This window comes from Crocodylus siamensis, chromosome 4 (genome assembly GCF_052110815.1).
Source record: "Crocodylus siamensis isolate JL-2025a chromosome 4, ASM5211081v1, whole genome shotgun sequence".
Taxonomy (NCBI): domain Eukaryota; kingdom Metazoa; phylum Chordata; order Crocodylia; family Crocodylidae; genus Crocodylus; species Crocodylus siamensis.
In genome coordinates this window covers 225,083,054-225,106,627 of record NC_143398.1, presented here as the reverse complement: position 1 = coordinate 225,106,627, position 23,574 = coordinate 225,083,054, and the positions used below count along the sequence as shown (strand labels likewise).

Genomic DNA, 23,574 nt, shown 5'->3' with positions numbered 1-23,574 from the left:
TATTCCAGTCCTCCTCTCTATCGATGCCTCCCAACTTTGTACCATCAGCAGATTTAATTAGTACATTCCTACTTGTTCTGTCAAAGCCATTAATGAAAATATGAGATAAGATTTTTTTAAGCTCTTAAGAAACACAGGTTATACTCTTCCACCAACCTGCTAGTTCCACTTTCAGAGTAACCCACTTTTAGCTTCCTCAGAGTTTGTTCCTTATTCAGTCTGGAATTTTTGTTCGTTTCCATCTTCTCTAACTAGTAATTTCCCATTTGGCACCATATCAAATGCTTTATTGAAGTCTAGATAGATTAATTTTCCACCTCTATAAATCTATTATCTTATTAAAGAAAGATCTTTGTTACCTGCATTTATTTTTCTTCCATGTTTTGTGCTACAAACAACAGGAACAAAATCTCTGAAAAGAGTGCCCTTTTGTTTTATAATATAAACATAAAGTGATACTTAATAGACACTATTAATTTATTTCCATTTATTTTTGCTGATGGAGAAAATGCAAAACTTTAGAAGCAAAAGAGCTTGATGCAAAAATATGAATTATACAGTCATTTTATTGAGCCTTTACTGCTAATGCACATGGATTTCAAGAAGTATAATGACAATAGTGGGCACTTAAGTTGTTAGGCTGTCATATTACAGCAAAATTATTTGTACTATATAATCATTGTTTTCTTTTTCCTATTGTTTATTTCTGAGCTCACTGATAAGTACTTACTATTACAAATCTACTTGGTTATTAGAAACACCTAGTTTAAAGACAATTTAAAAACATTGAATGCAATTTAAGTAAATGCCTTTAGGCACTGCAATGTCCTTAAAGAGGAGAACATAAGAAATGTCTCTGGTATCTTCTGACCAATTATATCTAGTTTGATCATGGATCACATAGTCCAGGGATCCATGCAGGAAGTAAAGTTTAAGATTAAGGTAGGAAGCAGAGATTAGAAGTCAGGACCTCTGTTCTTTATGCTTTCTTCAGTCACTGATTTGTATGCTTTCTTTAAGCAGATCACTTAAATTTTCTTATTTTCCCCATTTGCAAAATAGATGTGAGAATTACCTTTAGGATTACTGTGATGCAAAAATAAAAGTGCTACACAATTAGGAGGGGTGAGGTTCTGCCTAATACTTTATCAGTTTGAGTCACCATGCAGTCACCATGCTGTGATGGACCTTATTTATCAAGTATAAAATACTTCACAGGAAGCAGGACCACAGCCTCGTCCACTCTCCAGGTTTAAGTGAATCAATACAATTCTGCACCATCCTTAAGCATATTTCTGCAGCTGACAAGGGTTGCTGAAAGACATTGTATAAATGCTTAGTATCTTTAAAGTCAGTGGAAGTCTGACTTTATGTTACAGAATCACAGAAAATGAGGGTTGGAAGGGACCTCAGGAGGTCATCTAGTCCAACCCCCTATTCAAAGTAGAATCATCACCAACTAGATCATCCCAGCCACAGAGCCAGTCATCTCATCAGGGGAGGCAGTCAGGTTGGTCAGGCATGACTTGCCCGTGGTGAGTCCATGCTGACTGTTCCTAATCACCTTCCTCTCCTCCAAGTGCTTAGAAATGGATTCCTTGAGGATCTGCTCCATGATTTTTCCAGGGCCTGAGGTGAGGCTGATCAGTCTGTAGCTCTCTGGAACCTCCTTTTTCCCTTTTTTTAAATATGGGGACTATATTTGCCCTTTTCCAACCATCTGGGACCTCTCCTAATCACCAGGAGTTTTTAAATTTGATGACCAGTGGCTCTACAATCACATCAGCCAACTCCCTCAGCACCCTTGGGTGCATCCCATCTGACCCTATGGACTTGTATACATGTCCAGCTTTCATAAATAATTCCTAATCTATTCTTTTGCCACCATTGGCTGCTCACCTCCTCCTCAAACTGTGCTGCCAGGGGCAGTAGTCTGGGAACTGACCTTGCCTGTGAAGACTGAAGTGAAAAAGACAGCCTCTTCTGCTTCCTCTGTCACTAGGTTGCCTCCCCCATTCAGTAAGGGACCTGCACTTTTCCTGATCCTCCTCTTGCTACCGACATACTTGTAGAACCCCTTCTTGTTACCTTTCACATCCCTTCCTAGATGCAACTCCAACTACGCTTTGGCCTTCCTTACTTTGTCCCTGTGTGCCCGAGCAATACTTTTATACTCCTTCCTAGTTGTTTGTCCACGTGTCTACTTCTTACAAGCTTCCTTTTTGTGATTTAACTAACTAAAGAATTACTTGCTAAGCCAAGCTAGTCTTCTGCCATAATTGCTAGTCTTCCCGCACATTGGGATGATTTGTTCCTGCACTCTCACTAAAGTTTCTTTAAAGTACAGTCAGCTCTGCTTGACTCCTCTCCCCCTCAGACTGTCTTCCCAGGGGATCCTGCCCATGAATTCCCTGAGCGAGTCAAGGTCTGCTTTTCTGAAGTATGGGGTCCTTACTCTGCTGATTTCCTTCCTTCCTTCCTTTCCTGAGGAAAACTGTAGATATTCCAGAAGGATAGTTTTTCCTGGACTTCTATGCATTGAACTGTGTTTTTTAAGACTACGTAAATCTGTGAAGGACAGTTTATTACATATTTCAATGAATGTAACTAAAAATCTATGTCAAAAATATACACTATGGTATCAGCTTTAGATTGATGCTTCCAGTATCTCAGGGTTTACAGGCCTCACTTTTTATACTTTTACATTCATCATTTTACATTTGACTTCATCCTGCAAAGTATTGAGGTCTCCAGCCATTATCTTCAAAAAGAACTTAGACAAGTAGTTAGCTTTAAAGTTAAAAATATGCTTATGGTTAAATTCTTCACATGCTTAGTTGCATCTCAGAATTAGGACCAGTATCTTCAAGAATCAAGCTTGTGTTATTTAGTACTGAACTATAAGAATATCATTTCTACAGAATGGCAGATCCAGGATTTCCCAAAGAAGATTGAGGGTACAGCAACGCCCACTGCAGGGTTGGCTGCACCCCCTGCTTCCAGCCTCCTCCCCGCTGACCTGTGTGGGCAAACCTCCAGGGACTTCTTTTAGTCCCTAAAGCAGGTGAAAATCCCCGCCTCCCTTTCCCTTTCTGCTCAGAGACACATACCCTCTCCCTAGGGTGGCCATCATAGAGGACATTCTGGTTTTCTGCTAGTCTGTCCTCTATTGATACAAAATCCAATGCCTGTATATCCTCTATTTTTCTCTTCAAGATTCAACATTCTCACAAGCAATTTTTCATCAAGAGAAAAATAGAGGACATAAAGGCATCAAGTTGCATATCGATAGAGGGCAGAGGACAACCGGCTTGTCCTCTATGATGGCCACCCTACCTCTCCCTCCTCCAAACTCCCCTTCCTGCTGCTGCCACTTTCTCTGCTGTTTGGGGACTGGGTGGGTGCTAAGGTCAGCTGGGGAGAGGACAGCAGCAACAGCACAGCACAAGAGTAGTTCCCCCTACCCTGCCCTCTCCCCCTGGGAGTAGGTCTGGGAATGGGGAACCCCCACCCATCCCTTCTGCTGCTGTACCCTCCCCAGCTGAGCCAGTCCCAGAGCAGGCAGGAATGGCTCTGGTGCTTTCCCCTTCCCCTAGAACAAATACAATAAAAAGGGGTGTACAGCTGCACCATTGCACCCTCTTTGGATCCACCCCTGCTCCTACAGCAAAAATCACCTTCACTTATAAAAGATTTACTGAAATTTTGAAGCGTTCAAGATTATTAAAGAACAGCTTCGTTGAGATGCAGTGTTGCGTTTTCTGAACTTCAACATTAGATATCAATGAAAGAGAAACTAGCAATGAGAAAGTATTTGAATTGTTTAGGGCCTCATCTTTCCTCCCCGGTGCTTTTCATTCCTTATGAATCCCTTCTATTCGGATGCATTATATACTATAATTTGGGGTGTTATAATAAACAGATAGGTTCTGTTATAATGTATTTCAGTTAGGAAGAGGCACTTGAAAGAAATTGGTTTTGCTATACACATGATGTGAAACAATCAATAGTACTTTAGTCTGACAAGCACTGTCAATATCCATTGTCACAGTTCAGAAAGTCATTAATGGATAGTTCTTCAAAAACCAATGCTTTCAACACATGTTAAAAGTACTCAAATATACTGTACCTGGCAGGAATTAATCATAGGTAAACCCTTGGGATTTTGTGTAAATGTTTTGTAAATTGAGGGTGAAATAAAAGTCACTGGAAGAACTGTGTGATCATACTGAATAGAGGGAAACGTTGTCAATAAAATTGTTTAGCCCCGTAGGGATATTTAGAAAATATTAACCCTTTTCCTTTCTGGGCCATACAGGTCCTGCCCATAGCATCACTACAAGAAATGTTAAACTGCCTGTATAGTCCCAGCACAGAGTTATATTTAATTTTCTCTCACTATATTCATAAGGAATAATCATGTATGCAACCATGCCCTTATCAAAATGGTTGGAGCCTGCACTGGGTGATTTAACCATGCAGTGGTTCTGGGGAAGGGTTTTCCCAACACTTCTACCTCTTTTGTAGTCACTCTATAAATCTAGTTGAGTTATATCATGTATTCTTGCTTAATATATCCTACATAGCCACAGAACTATAGCATCCAGTTCTCCTCTGCAGACCATCAAAACTACTAATGACCAGAAAGGGTATTTTATCATTATAGAATTGCATGATTAGAAAATAGCATATTACTTCTTGCCATTTCACTGTTCTTTTTTCTCTGGAAAAGCTATTGGATTGATTCGTTTCTGTGACCATATTATTGGAATTTAAACATTATTATGCATTAGGCCTCAATACCTTGGAGTTATTTATTTAGGACTGACAAACTATGAGCCATTTCTTCTTATGCAAACTGGCAGCAGAGGATTTAGGCCAGAGCTATTCAACTAGTGGCATGTGGACTGCATGAAGCTGTAAAGGGGCTCCTACCCCATCACTGAAGAAGAAAGGGAACCAGGAATAAACTGCCAGCTCCAACCCCCTAAAGGAACTGACAGGAGCAGAGGGCCATTTAATGCAGCCAGCACCATGGCTAGGTACATACAGTAAAAAAGCCTGAGGCTGTATCTGTTCAGTTTTTGCAGATTAATTTAAACTGCACAGATTAAATTGAAACTGAAATGAACAGACATTTAACTTTGATTCACAAAATGCAGCCACATGCCTGTGGTGGCTAAGGCCAAAAGCTGAGTGATGCTAGAGCACAGCTGTCTGCCTGTGTGTTCACTTCCTCTTCTTGCTGCCCCCAAGGTCTCTGGGATTTACGGTCCTGAATTACAGCAGCAGAACTCTGCTGGGTTGTTCATCACTTCTTCTTCCTGTGTCCAGGTGTCTTTGGGATTTGTAGTCCACAGTTGCAGCCAGCAGTAAGTTTGAGCAGGAGAAGGGTTGTTTAACCCTCATCCCTGGCCACAGCTCCCAGCCAGGGTTTGCCTGGGCGAGGGGGTAGTCCCCCTCTGTAGACTGGGCTACATCCCCAGCTGGGCTTGTTCCTCAACACCCCCTTGTCAGCCAGCCCTTGCTACTCCAGCTAGGGAGCTGAGGGGAGGGGCCAGCTCTGCTTTCTGGGCTGGAAAGCATGCTGGGATGCTGTGGGACTGTGATTTAACTTGAACCAGGATGTGGTCTGGGACAGAAGTTTCATAAATTGGTTTGACCCAAATCAGTTAAGTCTGATACTACATTCAACCAGATATATCTCAAACCAGTTGTAGGCATTTTGAAACTGCTTTATGTGCATTGAGCTTCTGTTCTGTTACAGGTTTAAACCAGTTTCAAATTACTTAAACCAGTCTGTGTGTAACTTCTATCCCTAGCCCAGCAGTTACACATGGACAGTGGTTGACAGGCAAGGGGTGGAAGTAGTGGTCAGGAGACCCAGAGAGGGGCTTGGAGACATATAAGCCCAGGGGCTGAGGCAAGATGGGTAGTCTGTCTCTGCAAACTGCAAGGAGTGGAGTGGAGTGGACTGGAGTGGAGGAGTGGGACCTGAGTGGCCTAGGACTCCAGAGTGCAGGAAAGCTGCAGGGGAGACCCTGCACCACCAGGCAGCTGGGAAAAGTATTTTGGGCCTGGTGCTGTAGCTCATTGCCATGGTATGGTGTTGACTCAGGGTTGGGAAAACCTTTTTGTTTGGAGGTGGATACTCACATTTTTCTTGTGTGTGGAAGTTGGACTGGAGGACTGAATTGTGCCTGGAGAGGAGGAGGAGGCCACTGAGAAGGGTTCCAGGGACACTGCAGGTCCTAAACCCTTCAAAGGAAGAGAGTGCTGCTGTCAGCAGAAGGACTAGGATGTCAGACAGAAAATACCGGGGCCCAGGAGCCCAGAGCCTGAGAAGGGCAAGACCAGACAGATCCTGTGAAAGGCAAGACTGGGTCCAGGCCCTGCAAATCTAGGGTTCTGGAACAGTGGACCTTGGGTGGAGGGGCCCAGCCAGAATAAAGTGGGCCAAGAACAGGGGGCCTGAACCCAGACAAGGACTTGAGAACCAACGTGAAAACACCTGTCCTCGAGAGGCAGCCTTCCTTTCCACTTATAACATCAAAGTGTAGCAGACAAGACAGTAATATGGGACCCTGAGAGCCAGAAGTAGTGAGCAAGGTGGGGATCCAGGTGACCACTGGGGGGTGACTTTGCTGCCCCCATTCCAGACCATCTATAAAAGCCCCAAGTGATTAAACTATGGTTACTGGGATCCTCATCCAGGTGGCACTTTCCCCTTTGCTTTCTTTCCCTAGCTTATGTTGACTGTCCCCACACCTGGAGACAGAGTAGTACAGCCTCTGGGACTGAAGGAATCCTTGCTCCAAAGGCTCAGGGGTTCTGGAGACCCTGCATAACATCTACACTGGTGCAGTACAGTGGAGGTTGCTCAGGGGAGGGCCATGAAACAGGACTGCACTTTGTATCCATGCATGCTGGGGGCCTGTGTGGTGTGGTACATCCACAGGGTGCATTAGTGGTTTGCATGGCATGATGCGGGCTGTGTGGTGTGGTGGGGGTTTCACATGGTACAGCATATGGCCCGCATAATATGTAGCCTACAGGTGTGCAGCCTCCTCCTTATGTTGCTGGGGGAGCCTGCAGCTCCCATCCACTTAAAATTTGGACACCCTTGATACAGACCACAGTTGTACTCTTCTTCTCTACCTCAGGTTTTTTTTTTTAATACTAATAAACATTTAGTACCATAAGACATCATCTTATTATACCTCAAAACCAATTTTTGCCTCCCACTATTTGTTGCCATGTCCTTCTTGCACCCAGTACTAACAGTTAGCTAATCTTAATAGCTTTTGTCATTCTAGCACATTTTTAATCCTAAAACATATTGTAAATTCCACTAGGAAGGGATGTTGTTTCCTCATTTGTCTGTAAAGGGCCTTGTACACTTATTGGGCTACATAAATAAATAAGCAATAATAAAGGAGCCATATCCTGTCTTCATAAGCCATAGATACAATTCCGTTAGAGCCTGGGAGAGCCATGCTTACCCAGAAGGTAAGTCTGGAATTCAGACTGTATTTGTTGTCTTTGTGCTGCTGGAATTAAGTTCCAGCACTCATTTTTACCAAGGAAAAATTTACAATGAATTTGCACCTTTTGTAGTATTCATCTACACACTCTGTAGGGCAGGCTTGCTTTGCCTTTTCTTTTCTCACAAATGTTTTCTGTTTCCAGCAAGGATAGTCTATGCACTGAGAAAAAAATAATGATACTGTGTGCATTTTGTTTTGGAGGGATTTATGTGCATCTGTCCTAGTGCAGTTTAAACCAAGTGTGCCAGGATTTGTCCCAGGAGAAATCCAAATATCTCTTCATAATGAATGCTAGAAGAATACAGAACAAGTGTTGCTTTTAACTTCTTTCTCTTCGATAGTTAGGTAGACCTTTGAGAAATGTCCTGTTTTACTTCCGTCTTAAAGCGATCTACAGTTCTATATGTTCTTTTATTTAATCTGACTGACTTTGCAACCTTCGATTCACGTAGACCTTCACTGTCCACAGCTACAATTTAAAATTTGCAAAAATGTAAATTTCTTTATTATGGTCTTTCTGATGTATAGTGACATTGTTTTCACTTGGAAACAACTTTCCATTTTCTTTCAATTCCCAAATATAAAAACAAAGCCATTTTAACTTGGGGATACCATGAGAACAGTGGTTTGGCAAGAAAAAAAAGGATATTTCTAAATAAGATCCCAGCAAGAAAATTTCTGGCTGATGCTCCATTCTGGAACATATTATCTAAACTTGTGAAATTCTGGGCGGCTTGGAGTTTCCCCTCTGGTGACTCATATAGGCTTACTATAATAATATTAGAAATCATCAGAATTGACTTTGCTACTCTTTTCTCCATGCTACATACAATATGACACAAAATGTACAATAAGTGTCCATGACAATAATTATTCCAACATTTAGATGTAGTTTTAATACCATAATTGCTGTTTAAAATATAAAACCATGCAGCTGTGTTAATACAGCTTTCTGAACATAATGATTATTTGCCCTACTAATCAAATCCTTGATCCTCCATCTAACCATTTTTAATGTGAACCACATTCAGTTCAGTCAGATTGTTTAGTATAGTTAGGTTTGACAATGTCATCCAAGAATATAACTAGGAATTAAGTTATAAGTAGTTCAAAATCCAGAAGAATGAGAAGTATCACAAGCATCAGCTGAATGGAGTTATTTCCATCATAATTGAAGTGGGTAAAATTCACCCTAGTAGAAGGGTGAAAAGAAAGAATATGAGCTACAGTGGAGAGAATGAATCTAAGCCATATGACAGTCAGAGAACAAAATACAATCACTTTAGTGTTTCAGAGTACCATTAAGATGGAGAATTAGAAACATCCATTTGTTATTCTTTTTATAGCAAGGCTGAGTAACTTGGAATTTTAACCTATCCTTGCCAGCGATTGCTCAGTTTTGAACAAAAAGTTCTAAACTATGATGTGAGAAAGGAGCCAACCATCAATTGAATGCTAATCTTTATATTCTGTGATACATCACCCTAAGAATGCTACCATTAAAAAATGTGAATTCTATTTTTCGTAAGTGATGGATTATTGTGCCAAGCTGTGTATTTTCCAGTAAAGTGTCCTTTTATTTGTCCTGTGTGATTACTAATTTGTGGAAGTATGTGTGGGGTCATTGTAGTGCTGTGGGAAAATGGAGCGCTCTTCTATTAAAATCAGTAGTGAAATCAGAAGCAAACTATGCTCTGGTTATCATAGGCATGTATTTAAACGTTGCTTTCCTTAATTGGCTATGTTGTATTTACTTAATATGAACAATTTGGCAAGTTTTGCTCCCTTGACAACAGCAAAGTGTAAACCATTTTATAAATTTGGCTGTTAAAATCAGATTTGTAATATAAACCACAATATTCCAAGATTTTTACTGTTGTTTAACAAGATCCTTCAACTCACTATTGTCTTATAATTGTCCACCTTTTAAAATTCTATTTTTATTTATAACTTCTGTAAAGCTGCTTGCTAAAATAAATTCCTGCTTAATCTATATCATCACATTCCTCTATAATTCTCTTCTCTGATTCTGTTAGTGAAAACTACTACATCATGGGAGAGATTTCAGTATTGAGTGGGGGGAAGGAGGGAAAGCGGGGGGCAGAGCATGCAATCGAAGTTCTTTAAGTTATCCGGTGTACTAGGAAACAATGGTTAAGTTATCAGATGGATGGATGGATGGATGGATCATCCTTCTTAGATAAGCACGAGAAGTACTTTGTGTGTTTTTCCTTCTCCATGCAGAATGGTCGAACCTTTGTGGCAATGTTTTTTGTGAAGAATTGGGATCCATTTAAGGGATTTATTCTCAGTAGGGATGCCATGGCACCCTAGGGTTCCTTGAGATCCTTACTGGGGTGCTGCAGAAAGCCATGCAATGTTAGTACTGTTAGGTGTGCAAATTAAGTCAACAATTTCAAATAAGAATCCATACTGTTAAAAAAAATTCTGACCTGTTCTAGTCTTTATTTGCATTAGAAAAAATTGCTATACTGTTTTCCCTAGTCAAAAAATGAGTGAAAAGTAAGAGCTGACATTTTCCACGGGGTGTCTTGACCCTAATGTGGTGTGCCTTGAGCCTAACAAGGCATACTTGAATCTAGAAAGTTGAGAAGTGCTGATATAAGGAAATACGGAAGAAAATGAGTGAGGTAGGACACAGAAATTATATCCATATAATCCTGGAGACTTTACACAGAAAAGGCTATCAAAGCTTTGGCTGCATTCGCATTTTCACATAACCCTCGGAGGACCCTAGAGATATCTAGAGGCAGAGGGAAAAAGAAACTGGAAAAGCCCCATGAGAGACAATGGCCAGATGCCACTGTCTGATACTAGATACAAATACACTCCCTCCATCTCCTGGGATGCACTAGGTTAGAGAATCTTTTAGAGTTTTCTGCACAGAATCCTTACCCACTTCTCTGAATGCAGGAGGGAAAGTGTTGGCATTGAAGATGGGCTGAATGCCAAATGATGGAATGCCGATGACTCGAATATGACTCTCCCCACAAGTACTGCCAATTTAGGGGGATTTTGAGGGTCTCCTCTGGGCATCTTAGCCCAGATGATTTGAGTCATCACAGTTTCATTCAGTATAATTTCTACAAGTGCTTTCTATGTTTTGCTCAAGGTTTCTCACTGGAGTAAATACCTAAATACAATAAAACAAAATGAAACAGCAAAAAGTGGGAAACTTTTTCTTCCATGCGTTCATGTATCTTCTACACATTTCTTGGCATTTAGCCATGTTCTCTACAACTGTATTAATATTAAAATTATGCTTAATTTCCCTTGGCCACAGGATTCACCAGTGTTGAGAGGCTGACCATCCCATACCTTCTCATAACAAGTAGAAGATAGCAAATAGCATATCGCATACATCTATTTGGAACTTTCAGTAGAATTATCATCCTTGCAAAACTTGTGGGATTCATGAGTAAACTGGTGGATGTCCAAATGCTTATGAACAATAAATAATACAAGGCTGTGAATAACAGCAGAATGAACTCATTATATTTATTCACAAAAATAAAAAGATAATCAAATACTTTGTGCTATCTTCCCGAGGGTGGGTTTTGCCAATGTTTTCTAATGATGTTACTGCAAAGTAATGCTACTTTAAAAATGCAGCCTTACTGAAAGTTTCTTTTGTTTTCCCCCAGTTTTTAGACTGAACTACAGTACATCTGATACAACTGATAAAAACCGAGTGAAAAGCAGGTTAAAGAAATTTATCTCCCGAAGACCTTCATTGAAAACTTTGCAAGAAAAAGGACTTATCAAAGGTGTGTTTTGTTTTATATATTTTGGAGTAAAATCTGGAAATTAATAGCTACTTCATAAATTCTAAGTTAATTGGAAATTTGGAATTTACAGGTATTTCTTACAATATTTTTCTGCTGTTTATCAGAAGACTCATGCAGTCATGTAAGTTGAATAAGCCCACAGAGGTGGCAAGGCAAGAAAATCCTTCAGTCTAGTCTCCTTAGATGCAAAGAGCAATGTTTGAGAGTCCCTGATATTTAATATTTAATGTCTTAATATTTAAGATATTATGGGCCAGATTAACAAATTGAGAACACACCAAAGAAATTAGTGTAAGAGAGATTTTTTGAAAATTTCATAGATTTCATAGACATTAGGGCTGGAAGAGACCTTGGAAGATCATCGAGTCCAGCCCCTTGCCCCAGGGGCAGGAGGTCAGCTGGGGTCACAGCAAGATAGCATCCAACTGATTCTTAAAGGAGTCCAGAGTAAGTGCTTGCACCATCTCTGATGGTAGTCTGTTCCAGGACTTGGGGCTCGGACTGTAAAGAAGTTCTTCCTTATGTCCGGCCTGAAATGGCCTTGGAGAAGTTTGTGACCTTTTGACTTTGACTTTGTCATCCCATGGAGCGCTCTGAAACAGGCATTCCCCCAGATCCTGATGTACACTGCCCATTTTCTGAGCCTGTCAAGGTCAGCCTGGATCACCGTCCTGTCCTTGGGTGTGGACACTTTACACCAAAGTTTGGTGTCATCAGCGAATTCCCCAGCCAGCGGACTGTGATGTAGCCAAGGCTGCAATTGGCCAGTTTTCTATAAGACAATTGTGGAATACCTCCCAGCAGCCCACTGCCTCCCTCACCAAAGAGCAGACTGTGATCATGGAAGCCTTCATGATGACACCAGTGCCACAGTCTCTGGTTGACTACCTCAACCTGGCTCTCCCTCCTCAGCCCATGACCCACAACTGGGAGGAGCAAGGAAAAGACCACCTGCACGCCCAACCCTCTAAGCCCCACTCCCAGAGCCCTGTAGTCTCTCATTACCTGGCTTGGATTGCTCCGAGCCATGTCATTCATGCCCACATGGATAAGGAGCATAGGGTAGTGGTCAGAGGGCTGGATAATCTTTGGGATCCTCTCAGCTATGTCCTGGATGCAGGCTCCCTGGATGTAGCAGATCTCCCAGGCTAGGGGGTTGGGGCAGCAGATTGCCCCCTCACTCCCCCCTCAGGTACTTAAAGGTTTTAAGAGCACAGTGGCCATGCCTACATGCGATGCTGACTGTGCAGTTGTTACTGCATAGTGATTTAGTACTTGCATACACAAGTACCAAATGACTGCACAGTAACAGGCATTACTGTGCAGTAGCATCCCTGAATGGCTTCTTGGTGGTGCTCATTACTAAGTAGCAGTAGCTTGTTACTACTATACAGTCGTGTTACATCACACTTTGTGCTAATAGTAACGAGCTACAGCTCAGTCAGCGTCTTGTGTACTTGTGACCAGCTTCCACTAAAATTCAATAAGAGTTGTATGCATAATTTCTTTTAGAAATTCTTCTGAAAATCTACTCGTTCACATATGGTAACTGTTTGCAAACATAAACTAGACATATACATATTTTGGGGTGCAATTTCATGCATGTGCCTTTTAGACACTATCCCCAAACAACTGGAGTACCTCATTCTAATGCAGAAAGGTGTTTGACACCACTTTAAAACACAGTTTGGGTTGATAGTGGGATTTGAGTTCATCATTTTAGTTTGTTTTGCTTATTATAGTAACAGAGTAAAAGCTTGTGCTTTAATTTATAGTCTTTTAGTTTAAAGATTTAAGGGTTTGTTTAGTTTAATAAGGTGTAGCTGATGAATCTCCTGCAGTGTTACATAGGGATCACATGTGATCCCTGCTAATAAATCCAGATTCATTAACATAGCTCAGATCCATCCTCTAATGTATCTCTGTAGGAAAACCAGATGCATTCGTTTTCAGATACAGTTGCATTCCACTCTCGATTCATAAGCATAACCTAGTTCTAACCAGGATGTTCATGTATGGGAAACCCAGATGCATTATGCTCTGCCAAATGAAAGTCAGGATCTGCACTCCATCACAGTTTTAATACAAAATTAATGTAACTGTGGAGAAAACATGTTCATTTTCTACCATGAAGTTTCATTAGGATTAGGTTTTGGCCATGCAAATGAGGCAGGATTCATTAGTAGGGCTTAATTCCAATCTACAGTAAGTCTATGTGAAATGCTCATTTGATAAGGTTTCTTCATTGTCTTCAGTGGAGTTTATCCCTTAATCTGCTAAAATGTTATGAAAATGCAGTTGCAGTGCTTACAAATAGACCACTTTTAAATGTTAACATTTAGGCTCATATTAAATCACAAAATGCAACTCTACAGATTACAAATAAAGTGCTCACCAAATTTTATATTTTTAATGCACTTTATTTTCTAAAGGTGAATTAAATTATTTCCAAAAAAATCTCAAAACTATTTTTGGCTTGTTTCTTAGGGGAAACATGTTGACCAATTTTTACAAGAAAAAAAAAATTCCTCCAGGTTTGAGAATATGCAGACTAACTTTTATCCCAGAAGAGAACAATTCTGACAGAATACAATTTCTGTCAGAATTGTAAGTCCCTTAAATAGGGGCTTGTAATAAAAGTGTCTCTATATTCTTGCAGGACATCATGGTACAAAACCATGACAAAAAACTCTTCTAAGTGCTAGTGAAGAATTGGTATAAATATCTATGAACTATGTGGTATTAATTACTCCAGTGCAGTGGCACTGTAGGTGCTGTGAAACCTTCACTTTTCATCAAGTGCCATTCATACTTGCCAGGGGCACTATAAAGCTCTCAAATCTATATTGATTTTTTTTACATTGTGTCACATTGGAACCAAAACTCCATTAAATTTAACACGTAAATTATAGGCAAGAGTAAATACATTTTAAGGTGGTAGGTTCATTTACACATAGCCCTTTGCTCTGTTACTCACTTGTGTGTGTTTACTCAGCCAGAAGATTCAACCCATTTCTCAATGGTAACTACATTTGTGAATTCAGGCTTCATAATTAAATGGTACGTTGATTTGCTGGGTTTCTTTGCTCCATCAACGTAGTTACCAGAAAATCTGAATTTTACTTAATTGTTGTTTGCTAAAATTTTGCTTTAAAGTGTATAGTAAGAGGCATAACAATTGGCAAAGAAGAAACATTCATGGGGAAATGTGATTTGCACATGGACCTTAAATGCAAATTACATCAAATCCTGAAATTTTTCATCTTTCTTATTATCCCACTTACTTTTAGTGAGTAATTTAATTATCTTCATAATGCAGTCCAAAATATTTAAAATCCTGGTCACCTAATATCTGGACTACTATGCTTCCATATTTAAATAGCAGTTACAACTGTAAATGAAACTCATCAGCTCTACAATTTTAATCTAAAATTTTAATTACATTTTAATATAAAATAAATTTTATATTTATTTCCAAAATATCATTTTGAAAAGAAAAAAGATCTAATATAATAAAGGGCCTAGTCCTTAGTCTGTCTGTAACACTCTTGGAGTGCTCTGGTTACGGAAACAACCAGCGTGCTCCAGCAGCATTACAAACAGGAGGTGGCGGTAGCAGGGATGGAGCAGGGGGGCAAGGCTAGCGCCGCTGGCCTCACCTTCTTCCCCCACCCCAGCCCTGCTCCTTGGAGGTGGCAGCGGTGTGGGGTGCTGGCAGAGTGGGGAAGAAGAGGATGGTGGGGCAAGCTTCTGCCCCCTCCCCCCCGTCCTGATCCTGGGTGGTGGCGGTGGCACAGGGGTTAGGGTTAGCAAGCTTCCCTCCTGTCCTTGTCCCTGCCTACCCCCTGTCATTCTTGATGGGCAATTTGCTAGTTCTTTAATAATTTGTTATAGGTGATACTGATTTGTTTTATGATGTACACACAATGCATATTTGTTTTTAGTTTACATATAATGCATATAAACACATACAATATACACATACATACTCATATATATGCATGAATTTATAAACATACATATGTATGTATGTTGATCACAGAGATATGAGTTCATTTGTGTATATATGAGCTCAATAGTGTTAGATAGCTGTGATTAAGCAGCACACTCTAGGTCTATCACTTTATCAGTGTTGTTCTGAGAATAATTGTACTTAAATTTATGTGTTGGGGCATGGGTCTTCAGTTACTTGGGACTTAAATATTCTCAGAATTTACAGATTCTGCATTAAAGTGCTAGAAAAATAATGTATAAATCTTCCCATTTAAAATGACTTTATGGTTCATAATTGAACTCTGATCTTTATGCTTGAGCTTTGTCATGATTTAATATTGTCCAAAATGAATTGTCAACCTTCAACTTTATACTGGCTTTCTAGTGTCTTGGTTTTTGGACATTTATTGTCCACGTATAGTCCTACCACAGTAATTAAACAACATGGTAACTGGTATTTAAAAGCTATGATGAGTTGTTGTTAATAATCACAAAATTTCCTTTTTTGTAATAATAAAATAACCTGAACAACAACTGATCATAAATAAAGCTGGGAACTGAAATAAACTCAATGAGCAAGATATCCCTTTAGTGTTTCTTTTTTTTAAGTCAAACACAAGCTTTAAAAGCAAAAAAGAGCTCAATATAATGTAACTGATACATGTAGGAGAAAATGAAGGCAATAAAAATCATCAGAAATAAGAGAAACAATTGCATTAAAATGACTGATTCTTCTTTAACATAATATTAATTATCATATGGATCTGCCTCCTTCCAACTGTTAGTAAGGCTTCTGGCCTGTAATCTGGTCTGAGCTACCAATCCAACAGTGCTATACCTAGCTATCAACAGGTATTTCATTTAGCTTTTACTATAGTCCGTGACAATGGACTCTTCCACCGTTTTCTTTGAGGGAGGGAAATGATGTGTTTTCCAGCCTCTTCTTCCTTAGTGAGTTCCTAGAGTGGCTGCATTTAATTCAGTATTGTTATACTAGTGAAAAACCAAAAAGTCCAATTTAGAGAGCCAGTAATTTTGACAAAAGTGTGTTTGCCTCAGTGATTGCTTTTCCTGTTGAAAGAACCATGTGCAGATGTCTTTGCACCCTCCCATTCTAACTCCTATAGAAGATACTTTAGAGGTTAAAAGGAGTCATTGGCCAACCCTGCTAAAAGTGTTCATTGTTGAAAACTATGTTTTCATACTCAACATTATTTCACCTCATGGAAAAGGATATAGGAATTTAAGTCCTGATTCAGTGCCCACAAGAGTCAGTGGTAATATTTCTACTGAATTCAGTGGCATTCATTCAAACCCTTACTTGTTTTGCTTTCCAGGACAAATAGGTGGACATAGAAGAGTATATTCCCAGATGACCAAACAAGTGGTAAAGTGTTCTTTTATGTTAAGGACCACAGCAGCCAGGCATGTTGATCATAGACTTTTCATCATATCTCAGATTATATTTTATATCCATTGTGAGACCACATGAGAAAATAAGAGAACTAGTATTCTGGCTGATTTCAAATTCAGTCATCCCCAGTAAAAAGTCATAATTTATCAAAAGATAGTAGTATCTAAAAAAGCCAGTAGTTTTCCTTTGCTAAGAATGGAGAACAACTCTGGCTACTCAGATACCACTTAGTAATAACTGCTGGCATTTTTTAAATTTTATTGATGACCACTGTAGACCACCAATCTACAGTAAATCTCCAAGTTAAAAGGACTAGGCAAGATTTCCAGCTGGCATAAATCAGTGCAACTCCATTGACAATCATTCTGACTTAAGTGAGCCAAGAACCTGGTCCATTTATGGTAAAAGTCCTGCAGCATTATTTGTAGCCCTAAATAGTGGTAAGCATAAACATTTTAATTTTTATTAGTTTATTTTTGAATGACATCCCCCCATACACACACACACAAACACAGGGGGAATAGACAGAAAGTCCCTTTCTTGATCTTAAAAAAGGAACAAAACAAGCAACCAAACAGACAAAGCCCCTGTTAACTATAAACTTGACATTAAGATTCATCTCTCTCTCTCTCTCTCTCTCTCTCGCTCTCTCCCAAGCCTTCATTTATTTTTTTGTCCTATCTTTGTCTTTTCCCTTTTTCCTCTCAACATTTGAGACAGTATAGAGTGGGCAAATTCCTTGACCCCTGCTTTGTCCAAATCCAGCTGTTTCAGACTAGTACTTACTATGATTTGCTTTGGAATGTACTGCCTGCCCTTGCTTTCTCTTTTCAAAAAACTTTCAAGATCACTTTATTAGACCTCCTACTTCGTTCTCCAGAATTTGAGCCCTGCTCATATCTAGAATTTTGTGTTGCTCTGGTGCACTTTCTTGATTTTAATAAAACCATCAAAGGGGGAAAAAGAGCTTCTTCAGAACTTGGCCCACGTCTCACTGAAATCAGTTAAACAAGAACGTTCCATATAAGACTGATGTTGGAGATCTTGTTTAAACTGTTTCTTGGGATGCAGTATTCCCTCCCCTGTTCTGGATCGCTGCAGTCTTTACCTTAGACTGCACAAGCTGTTCATGAAGTGCAGGTCTGTTAAGCTCTAAGCAATAGGTTTGCAAACTTGAAGAAGCTCATTCACCAGAATGAGCAATTTATTGCAGCTGTTACCATTGTTTTATATCTTACAACTTGCGAATGTCCATTCCCTCCTCTTTTGGTGTCTCATTTTATATCCATGTGCAAAATGTTCATAGACACCAACATCTTAAATAGAAAGTTTAATGTGTAGATATCAAGGATGTGAAATGTAAACCATACTGCCAAACATATTATGAATATATTGCTCTTCTTAAAAATGCTTGTTGGTTTTTCATACAACAGTATTGACTAACTGTCTGTGTTTGATGTATGGTTTACCAGCCTGATGTAGACTTATGGTTAGAGCTTAACTTGTTAGTTCTGCTTTTGCAGCCAATTCAGAATAACTACAGATGCCCCAAGATATTAAAATTGACTGCTCAAATGGACTCAGTGTGGGAGTTTCATTGGTTTTAAATTGATAACAGCTGAAAGAGTGAATGATTAAAGCTGTATATGGGCATAGTATGCAGCTCCTTTGTACAAGCTCTTGTGAAGAGTGCACTGTATGAGAAATTTGTTATAATAAAAGATATTTCTGATAAAAAAAATGTTAGTTTAAATTTTTAAATGATGAACAAAAGCATTTCAGGAGCCTGTAGAGGGAATTATTCCTGAGAAACTGGAATAAAGTTTGAGAAGATGAAGTGGGTTTCTATTCAGAGGGGAGCATTTAAAGTTAAATAGCATTCCATAAGGTGGTAATTGTGTCTATTTCCCAGGCATTTGAGTTAAATAAGCTGGATAGAAGATATAAACTGTCATAACAGGAGGTTAGGAGTGTTGTGTACATCTTTTTTTCAAGTCATAAAAAGTGGAGTTCTGAAGAGCTCTATCAGAAATAAATCAAAAAGCCTTTTTTGCTTCCCTTATCCCACTGGGATCAGTTATTGTTTTCATTATTTGAAAATGTGTTCTGGTTACTTTCTTCTCATATGTGGATTTAAAGTATATATAAATATAGAAGAAGAACTTAAACAATATGTAATTTTTAAAAGTCAATTAAAATATAAAAATGCAAAATTAATAATCCTTACTACTTTTGCAATGCATTGTGCATCTTCACTACATTTTTTCAAGCATCTCTGAGAGTTGTATAAATGTCAAGTGTGATATCAGACTCAGCATTCCTATTTTATATAGTGGAAAACTAGACAGGGAAATGTATTTGCAATTAAAGTCAAAGGGAGTTTTGACATCTAGATAGGAAGTAGACACCTAAATATTTCTATATAGCTGTCCCTAACCTCATGTTCCTGTATGTTAGTTCTGATGTACTTTTAGCAGGTACAGTAGTTGCTAAACCTCAAAGCTTTAATTGTGCCGTAGTTGTTGATGTGTTAGCCCTCTATAAATGTTGCAGTACATTGCCACTGTCACTGTAACCTACCATTTTACAAACTTCCTAGTACCCTCAAATGAGATACATTTTTACTACTTTTTAATGTAATTAAAATCAGAAAGCATTCCATAGTATGTAAAGAATCTGACAGGTCTTCGCTGTAATTATAAAAACAATTAAGATGTCAAAAGAGGAAACACCAGTACATTTTAATCATAAATCTTTATATACATAATTACCACTGAAGAAAGCTATAAATGTTTTATGAAGAAAACTTAACCAGACTGTACTTTGTCAGAAACATAACCCCAAAATAAGTAACAGGCTTTCCACTAATACATAATTGCCACACACGCATACAACCTTATCAAATGTCATTTGTTGAACCCAATCCACTGTTCCTTCTGTATCATAACCTATGATTTACTTTAATGGAATTTGGGAATAGAGAAGAAGTGAAGTATCAGAACACAAAACATATATTTGGCTGTGCTGGCATGGATCTCCCTTATAATATGTATAGTAAATCAGCAAGCTTACAACTTTTTTCTTTGAATTAGTAGGAAATCTGTAGATCAGTATATTCAGCAGGGTGCAGGATCTTGGACTTCTTTTTGCATGTCTACAGCTATTTTTTTCTTTAGGGACAGAATAGTACACATCATTGCCTCAAACTATCATTTGAAGTGAACACCTTGAAAAATTGAGTGTTTTAGTAAAACTACATATCCAAGATGATTTACACTCCTCTCACTATTTTTCAGACACTGAAATTTATTCTTAAACAGTTGTGGGAACAAAGAAACTAAAAAAAAAAGGAATAGTATTGTAATCATCCTTTATTTGGTGCAAAAAAATCTGCTTTGTAGAAGCATATGACAACAAAGCCTGTGTCTCAAAAAGTTTACGGTGTAAATCGAAATATTGTTCAGTTGATAAGAGCTCCTTTTTAAGTGGGAATCTGTCATTTTTATATCTTTTAGATCTTCTGTTTGATTTTCAGTTTAAGCACACATTTAGAAAGTTTGAAATTACCAGAACCCTAAAACACTAACTCTTAAAGCTCAGGTTAAAAATAAAAAATAAAAAAGGGTCAATCTATAACATTTTTCTTGCATACATCATCTGGGAACTGGCTGTTTTCCAAAAATACTAAAAGCACTAACACAGGGTGGCGGGAAGCTATGTGAAGACAGGGAAGAGTAGGATTCTTGGCAAGAATAAGTGTTTGTCTGTTTCTCTCGAGCTGAGCTCCTCTTGCTGAGGCCTGCATTCCAAATTTGTCTTACCTTGCTTCCCCAACTACCCTTACCCCATTTATTCCTCAGTCTGAATATTAACAGCAGACAGAATAGCCAAGTCCTTAAAGATAACTGAGGCCCCCTTAAAACTTAAGATAAAATCCAGAGCGGTTGTGTTGAATCACAGGGAAACAAAACCTGGTGACACTGCAAAGCAGCTGATAAAAAGAAGTTTTAGCTTCCTAGTGAGGAGAGACAGGGCATGTGGTACATTGTGGGAGATGGACTAGAAATTATTATGGATTATAGTTACTGCACTAGAAGTGAGGGAAACAATATTCATGTTTCATAGGAGTGGAATAAGCTAATGTACTATAAATGAGTTTGTCTGGTTTAAAAACCCATGTGCAAAGGTAACAGTGATTATAGTAATGCCAGGGGATGGTAGAGTCCCCAGACTATTATGCCTTCTTGCAGGAATGAAAGGCTTGCCAGATGCTGGGGAGCTATGTGGCCCTCTGCTTTTGGTTCCCAGGAACCTGCATGTTCTGGTCTCCTCCTAGCACCCCCACAATCCCAGCAGCTTTTCAACCTCTGCCTTGAAAGCCAAGTGGTTGATTTTACCTCCCTCCTTAAGACCTGCGCTTCAAGGGACCAAACTCAGTTTGGGCAAGAAGGAGGTGTACAGGGGTTGCCAGGTGCCGGGGGAGCTGTGTGGTTTGCCTCCCACTTGCGCCAAATGAGGCTGGAGCTCAGGTCACTAGAAGGTGGTTAAAATTTTGCTCAGGTCACTAGAAAGTGGTTTGAATTGACAGCTCAGCTTTCAAGGCAGGGCTTGAAAAGCTGCAGAGCTCTTGGAGCATCCCCAGAGTGCAGAGGTTCATGGAAACCTCAAGCAGGGGCCACGCGGCAGGAGAAGATCCAGCAGAGGTGCAGTGGGCCTCCTTTCAGATCACACTGTACGAGCAGCAGTTTCCAAAGCAGTTAAGACTATCTAGCCTGTCTTCAACTCCATCCTCAGCAGTGCATCCCCTCTCCTCCCATTCTCCCACCTACTGCTGCTGCTGTCCCCACTGTCCCCAGCTGATTGGGAAGGTTGGGGTGGGCTCCAGCACAGCCACTCCTGGCCTGCTCCAGCTGGGGATAGTGGAGGCAGAGGTTAAGAAGGGGACCAGGAAGAGAGGAGGAACCCACCCACTGCTTCTGGCTTCGAGCAGGGTAAAAGCAGTTCTGGAGCCCTCTCCCTGCCCTCAAGTCAGCCAGAAACAGCCACAGTTCAACAGGGCTGCAGGGAATGGCAGTAGGTGATGGGCTGCTGAAGATGGAGGGGAAAGGAGCAGGTGCTGAAGGCAGGGTGTGAAGTACTTACCTGATTTGGGGACTTAAGAACAGTCCCCAGTGCTGTTCCCAAGGCATTGTCTGTCCATCCTGTGAGGGGAAAGCTGGGACCGGAGATTTGGACAGTAGAGTCCTGGGTGCATTTCAGAGCAGCCCCTTCCCCTCTGTGTGCTCATGGGGGCAATGTTGTGTTCCCACAAACATTGGGCTTGTTCATAGAATAGTACATAAAATTGACCTAAAATATAATAATTTATTTTTCCCCATGTGCTGTTGAAACTTTCCAGAAGTTTAAGCCAAACTTACATAGCCTGCATGTCCAGACTCTTGGGGTTTAAACTATATTTAGAACACTAAATGTTATGTCTGTCCACGCCCCTAGTGTTCTGGGATTAATATATATGATAAAAATGCTTTCCTAATTCTATTGTACTAAGAAACCTATAGAAACTACATAAGCTTTATGAAAGCCCTTTAAACCGATTTTCAAAGTGCAGTACCACGCTGAAAAGGTGTGTGATTGAACAGGGCTGTCTCTTTGGGTAAATTATGATAATACAGTCACATCATTTGAACATTAAACTGGTCTTATTGAATGGTTTCCCTCTTCAGTTTGATTCATTTGAATCCTAGCTGACAAAGGTCCCATTTCTGAGTGTTCTTTTTATAATTTGTCAAAAATAAAGAGTGGAGATTACAAATTAACTTCATCCCCCTAACCTGAGCTTCAACCTGGTTAGGTGATATTTTCAACACATACATTTTTAAAAGGCCAAAAGTTTAAAAAGCATAAAGACTTACTTGCTATTTCTATCACAATGTACTTCCTATAAAGAAATACCAAAAATTAGATTCACCAATAGTCCTCTTCACACAGAAAGCACTAGGAGGAGGAAACTAAGATGATATTGCCAGTAAAAGTCAAAGCTGTCCCTAGTAATAATGTTCTCCTAAATTTTGGCCTATTGGACAAGATGCAGTATCAAATACTTGTCATTTGGAAACCGTAAGTAAAAGACAAGAGTGAGAAAAATAGTAGATTGTGCAGTTTGGTTGCCCTTAAAAACTTTCCAGTGGTGCTTTTACATTCATTTTCCAGTTGTATGTTGTTACTTAAACTTTGCTATATTTGACATAGGAAATGTCCAGGGAAAACTGAAAATACTGAAGTATTTTGTTTTGTTACTGTTGGCAATTGAACACCTCTTAAGAGCAAATATTTACATACTTAACGTGGAATTCACTGCTTTAGGAGTTTGTTTAATCAAATACTGTGGTTAGATTTATTTTAAAAGGCCGATAATGTCATGTCCCATAATGACAGTGGACCTAATTACTAGAATTATTGTATGTAATTATTTGAACTATTTGAATTATTATATGTCACCTTCACAAAGCCCAGTTTAAAATAAATAGACCATGCCAGCAGAATGAAGACAATGACTTGCTAGCATCAGGGCTATTCTGATTTACTTTGCGATGCTTATAATATGAAATGGATTGAGGCTTGGGTTTCCAAAGTGGCTTCGGTCTTTAAGATGGACTAAACCAGAGCTGTCCAAATTCTAAGTCCCCAATGGCCACACACTGGAGGTTGCACGAGGGGAGCTGCACCCTGCATGGGCCACATGAGGCAAGGCACAGGCCACAGGCTGCACACCACATGATGTACCACTGCCCCTGCTGCACCATCTGCCAGC

The 23,574-nt window shown here is 39.6% G+C and overlaps 1 protein-coding gene across 1 annotated transcript in view; it reads left to right on the top strand.

The window, feature by feature from the left end:
• Nucleotides 1-23,574, top strand: part of ARHGAP15 (Rho GTPase activating protein 15) — a 507,565-nt gene that overhangs the window by 270,079 nt on the left and 213,912 nt on the right. Inside the window, exon 9 of the mRNA XM_090041263.1 lies at nt 11,213-11,335. Within this exon, the coding sequence (XP_089897389.1) occupies nt 11,213-11,335 (123 nt within the window). The remainder of the gene's footprint in view (nt 1-11,212; nt 11,336-23,574) is intronic.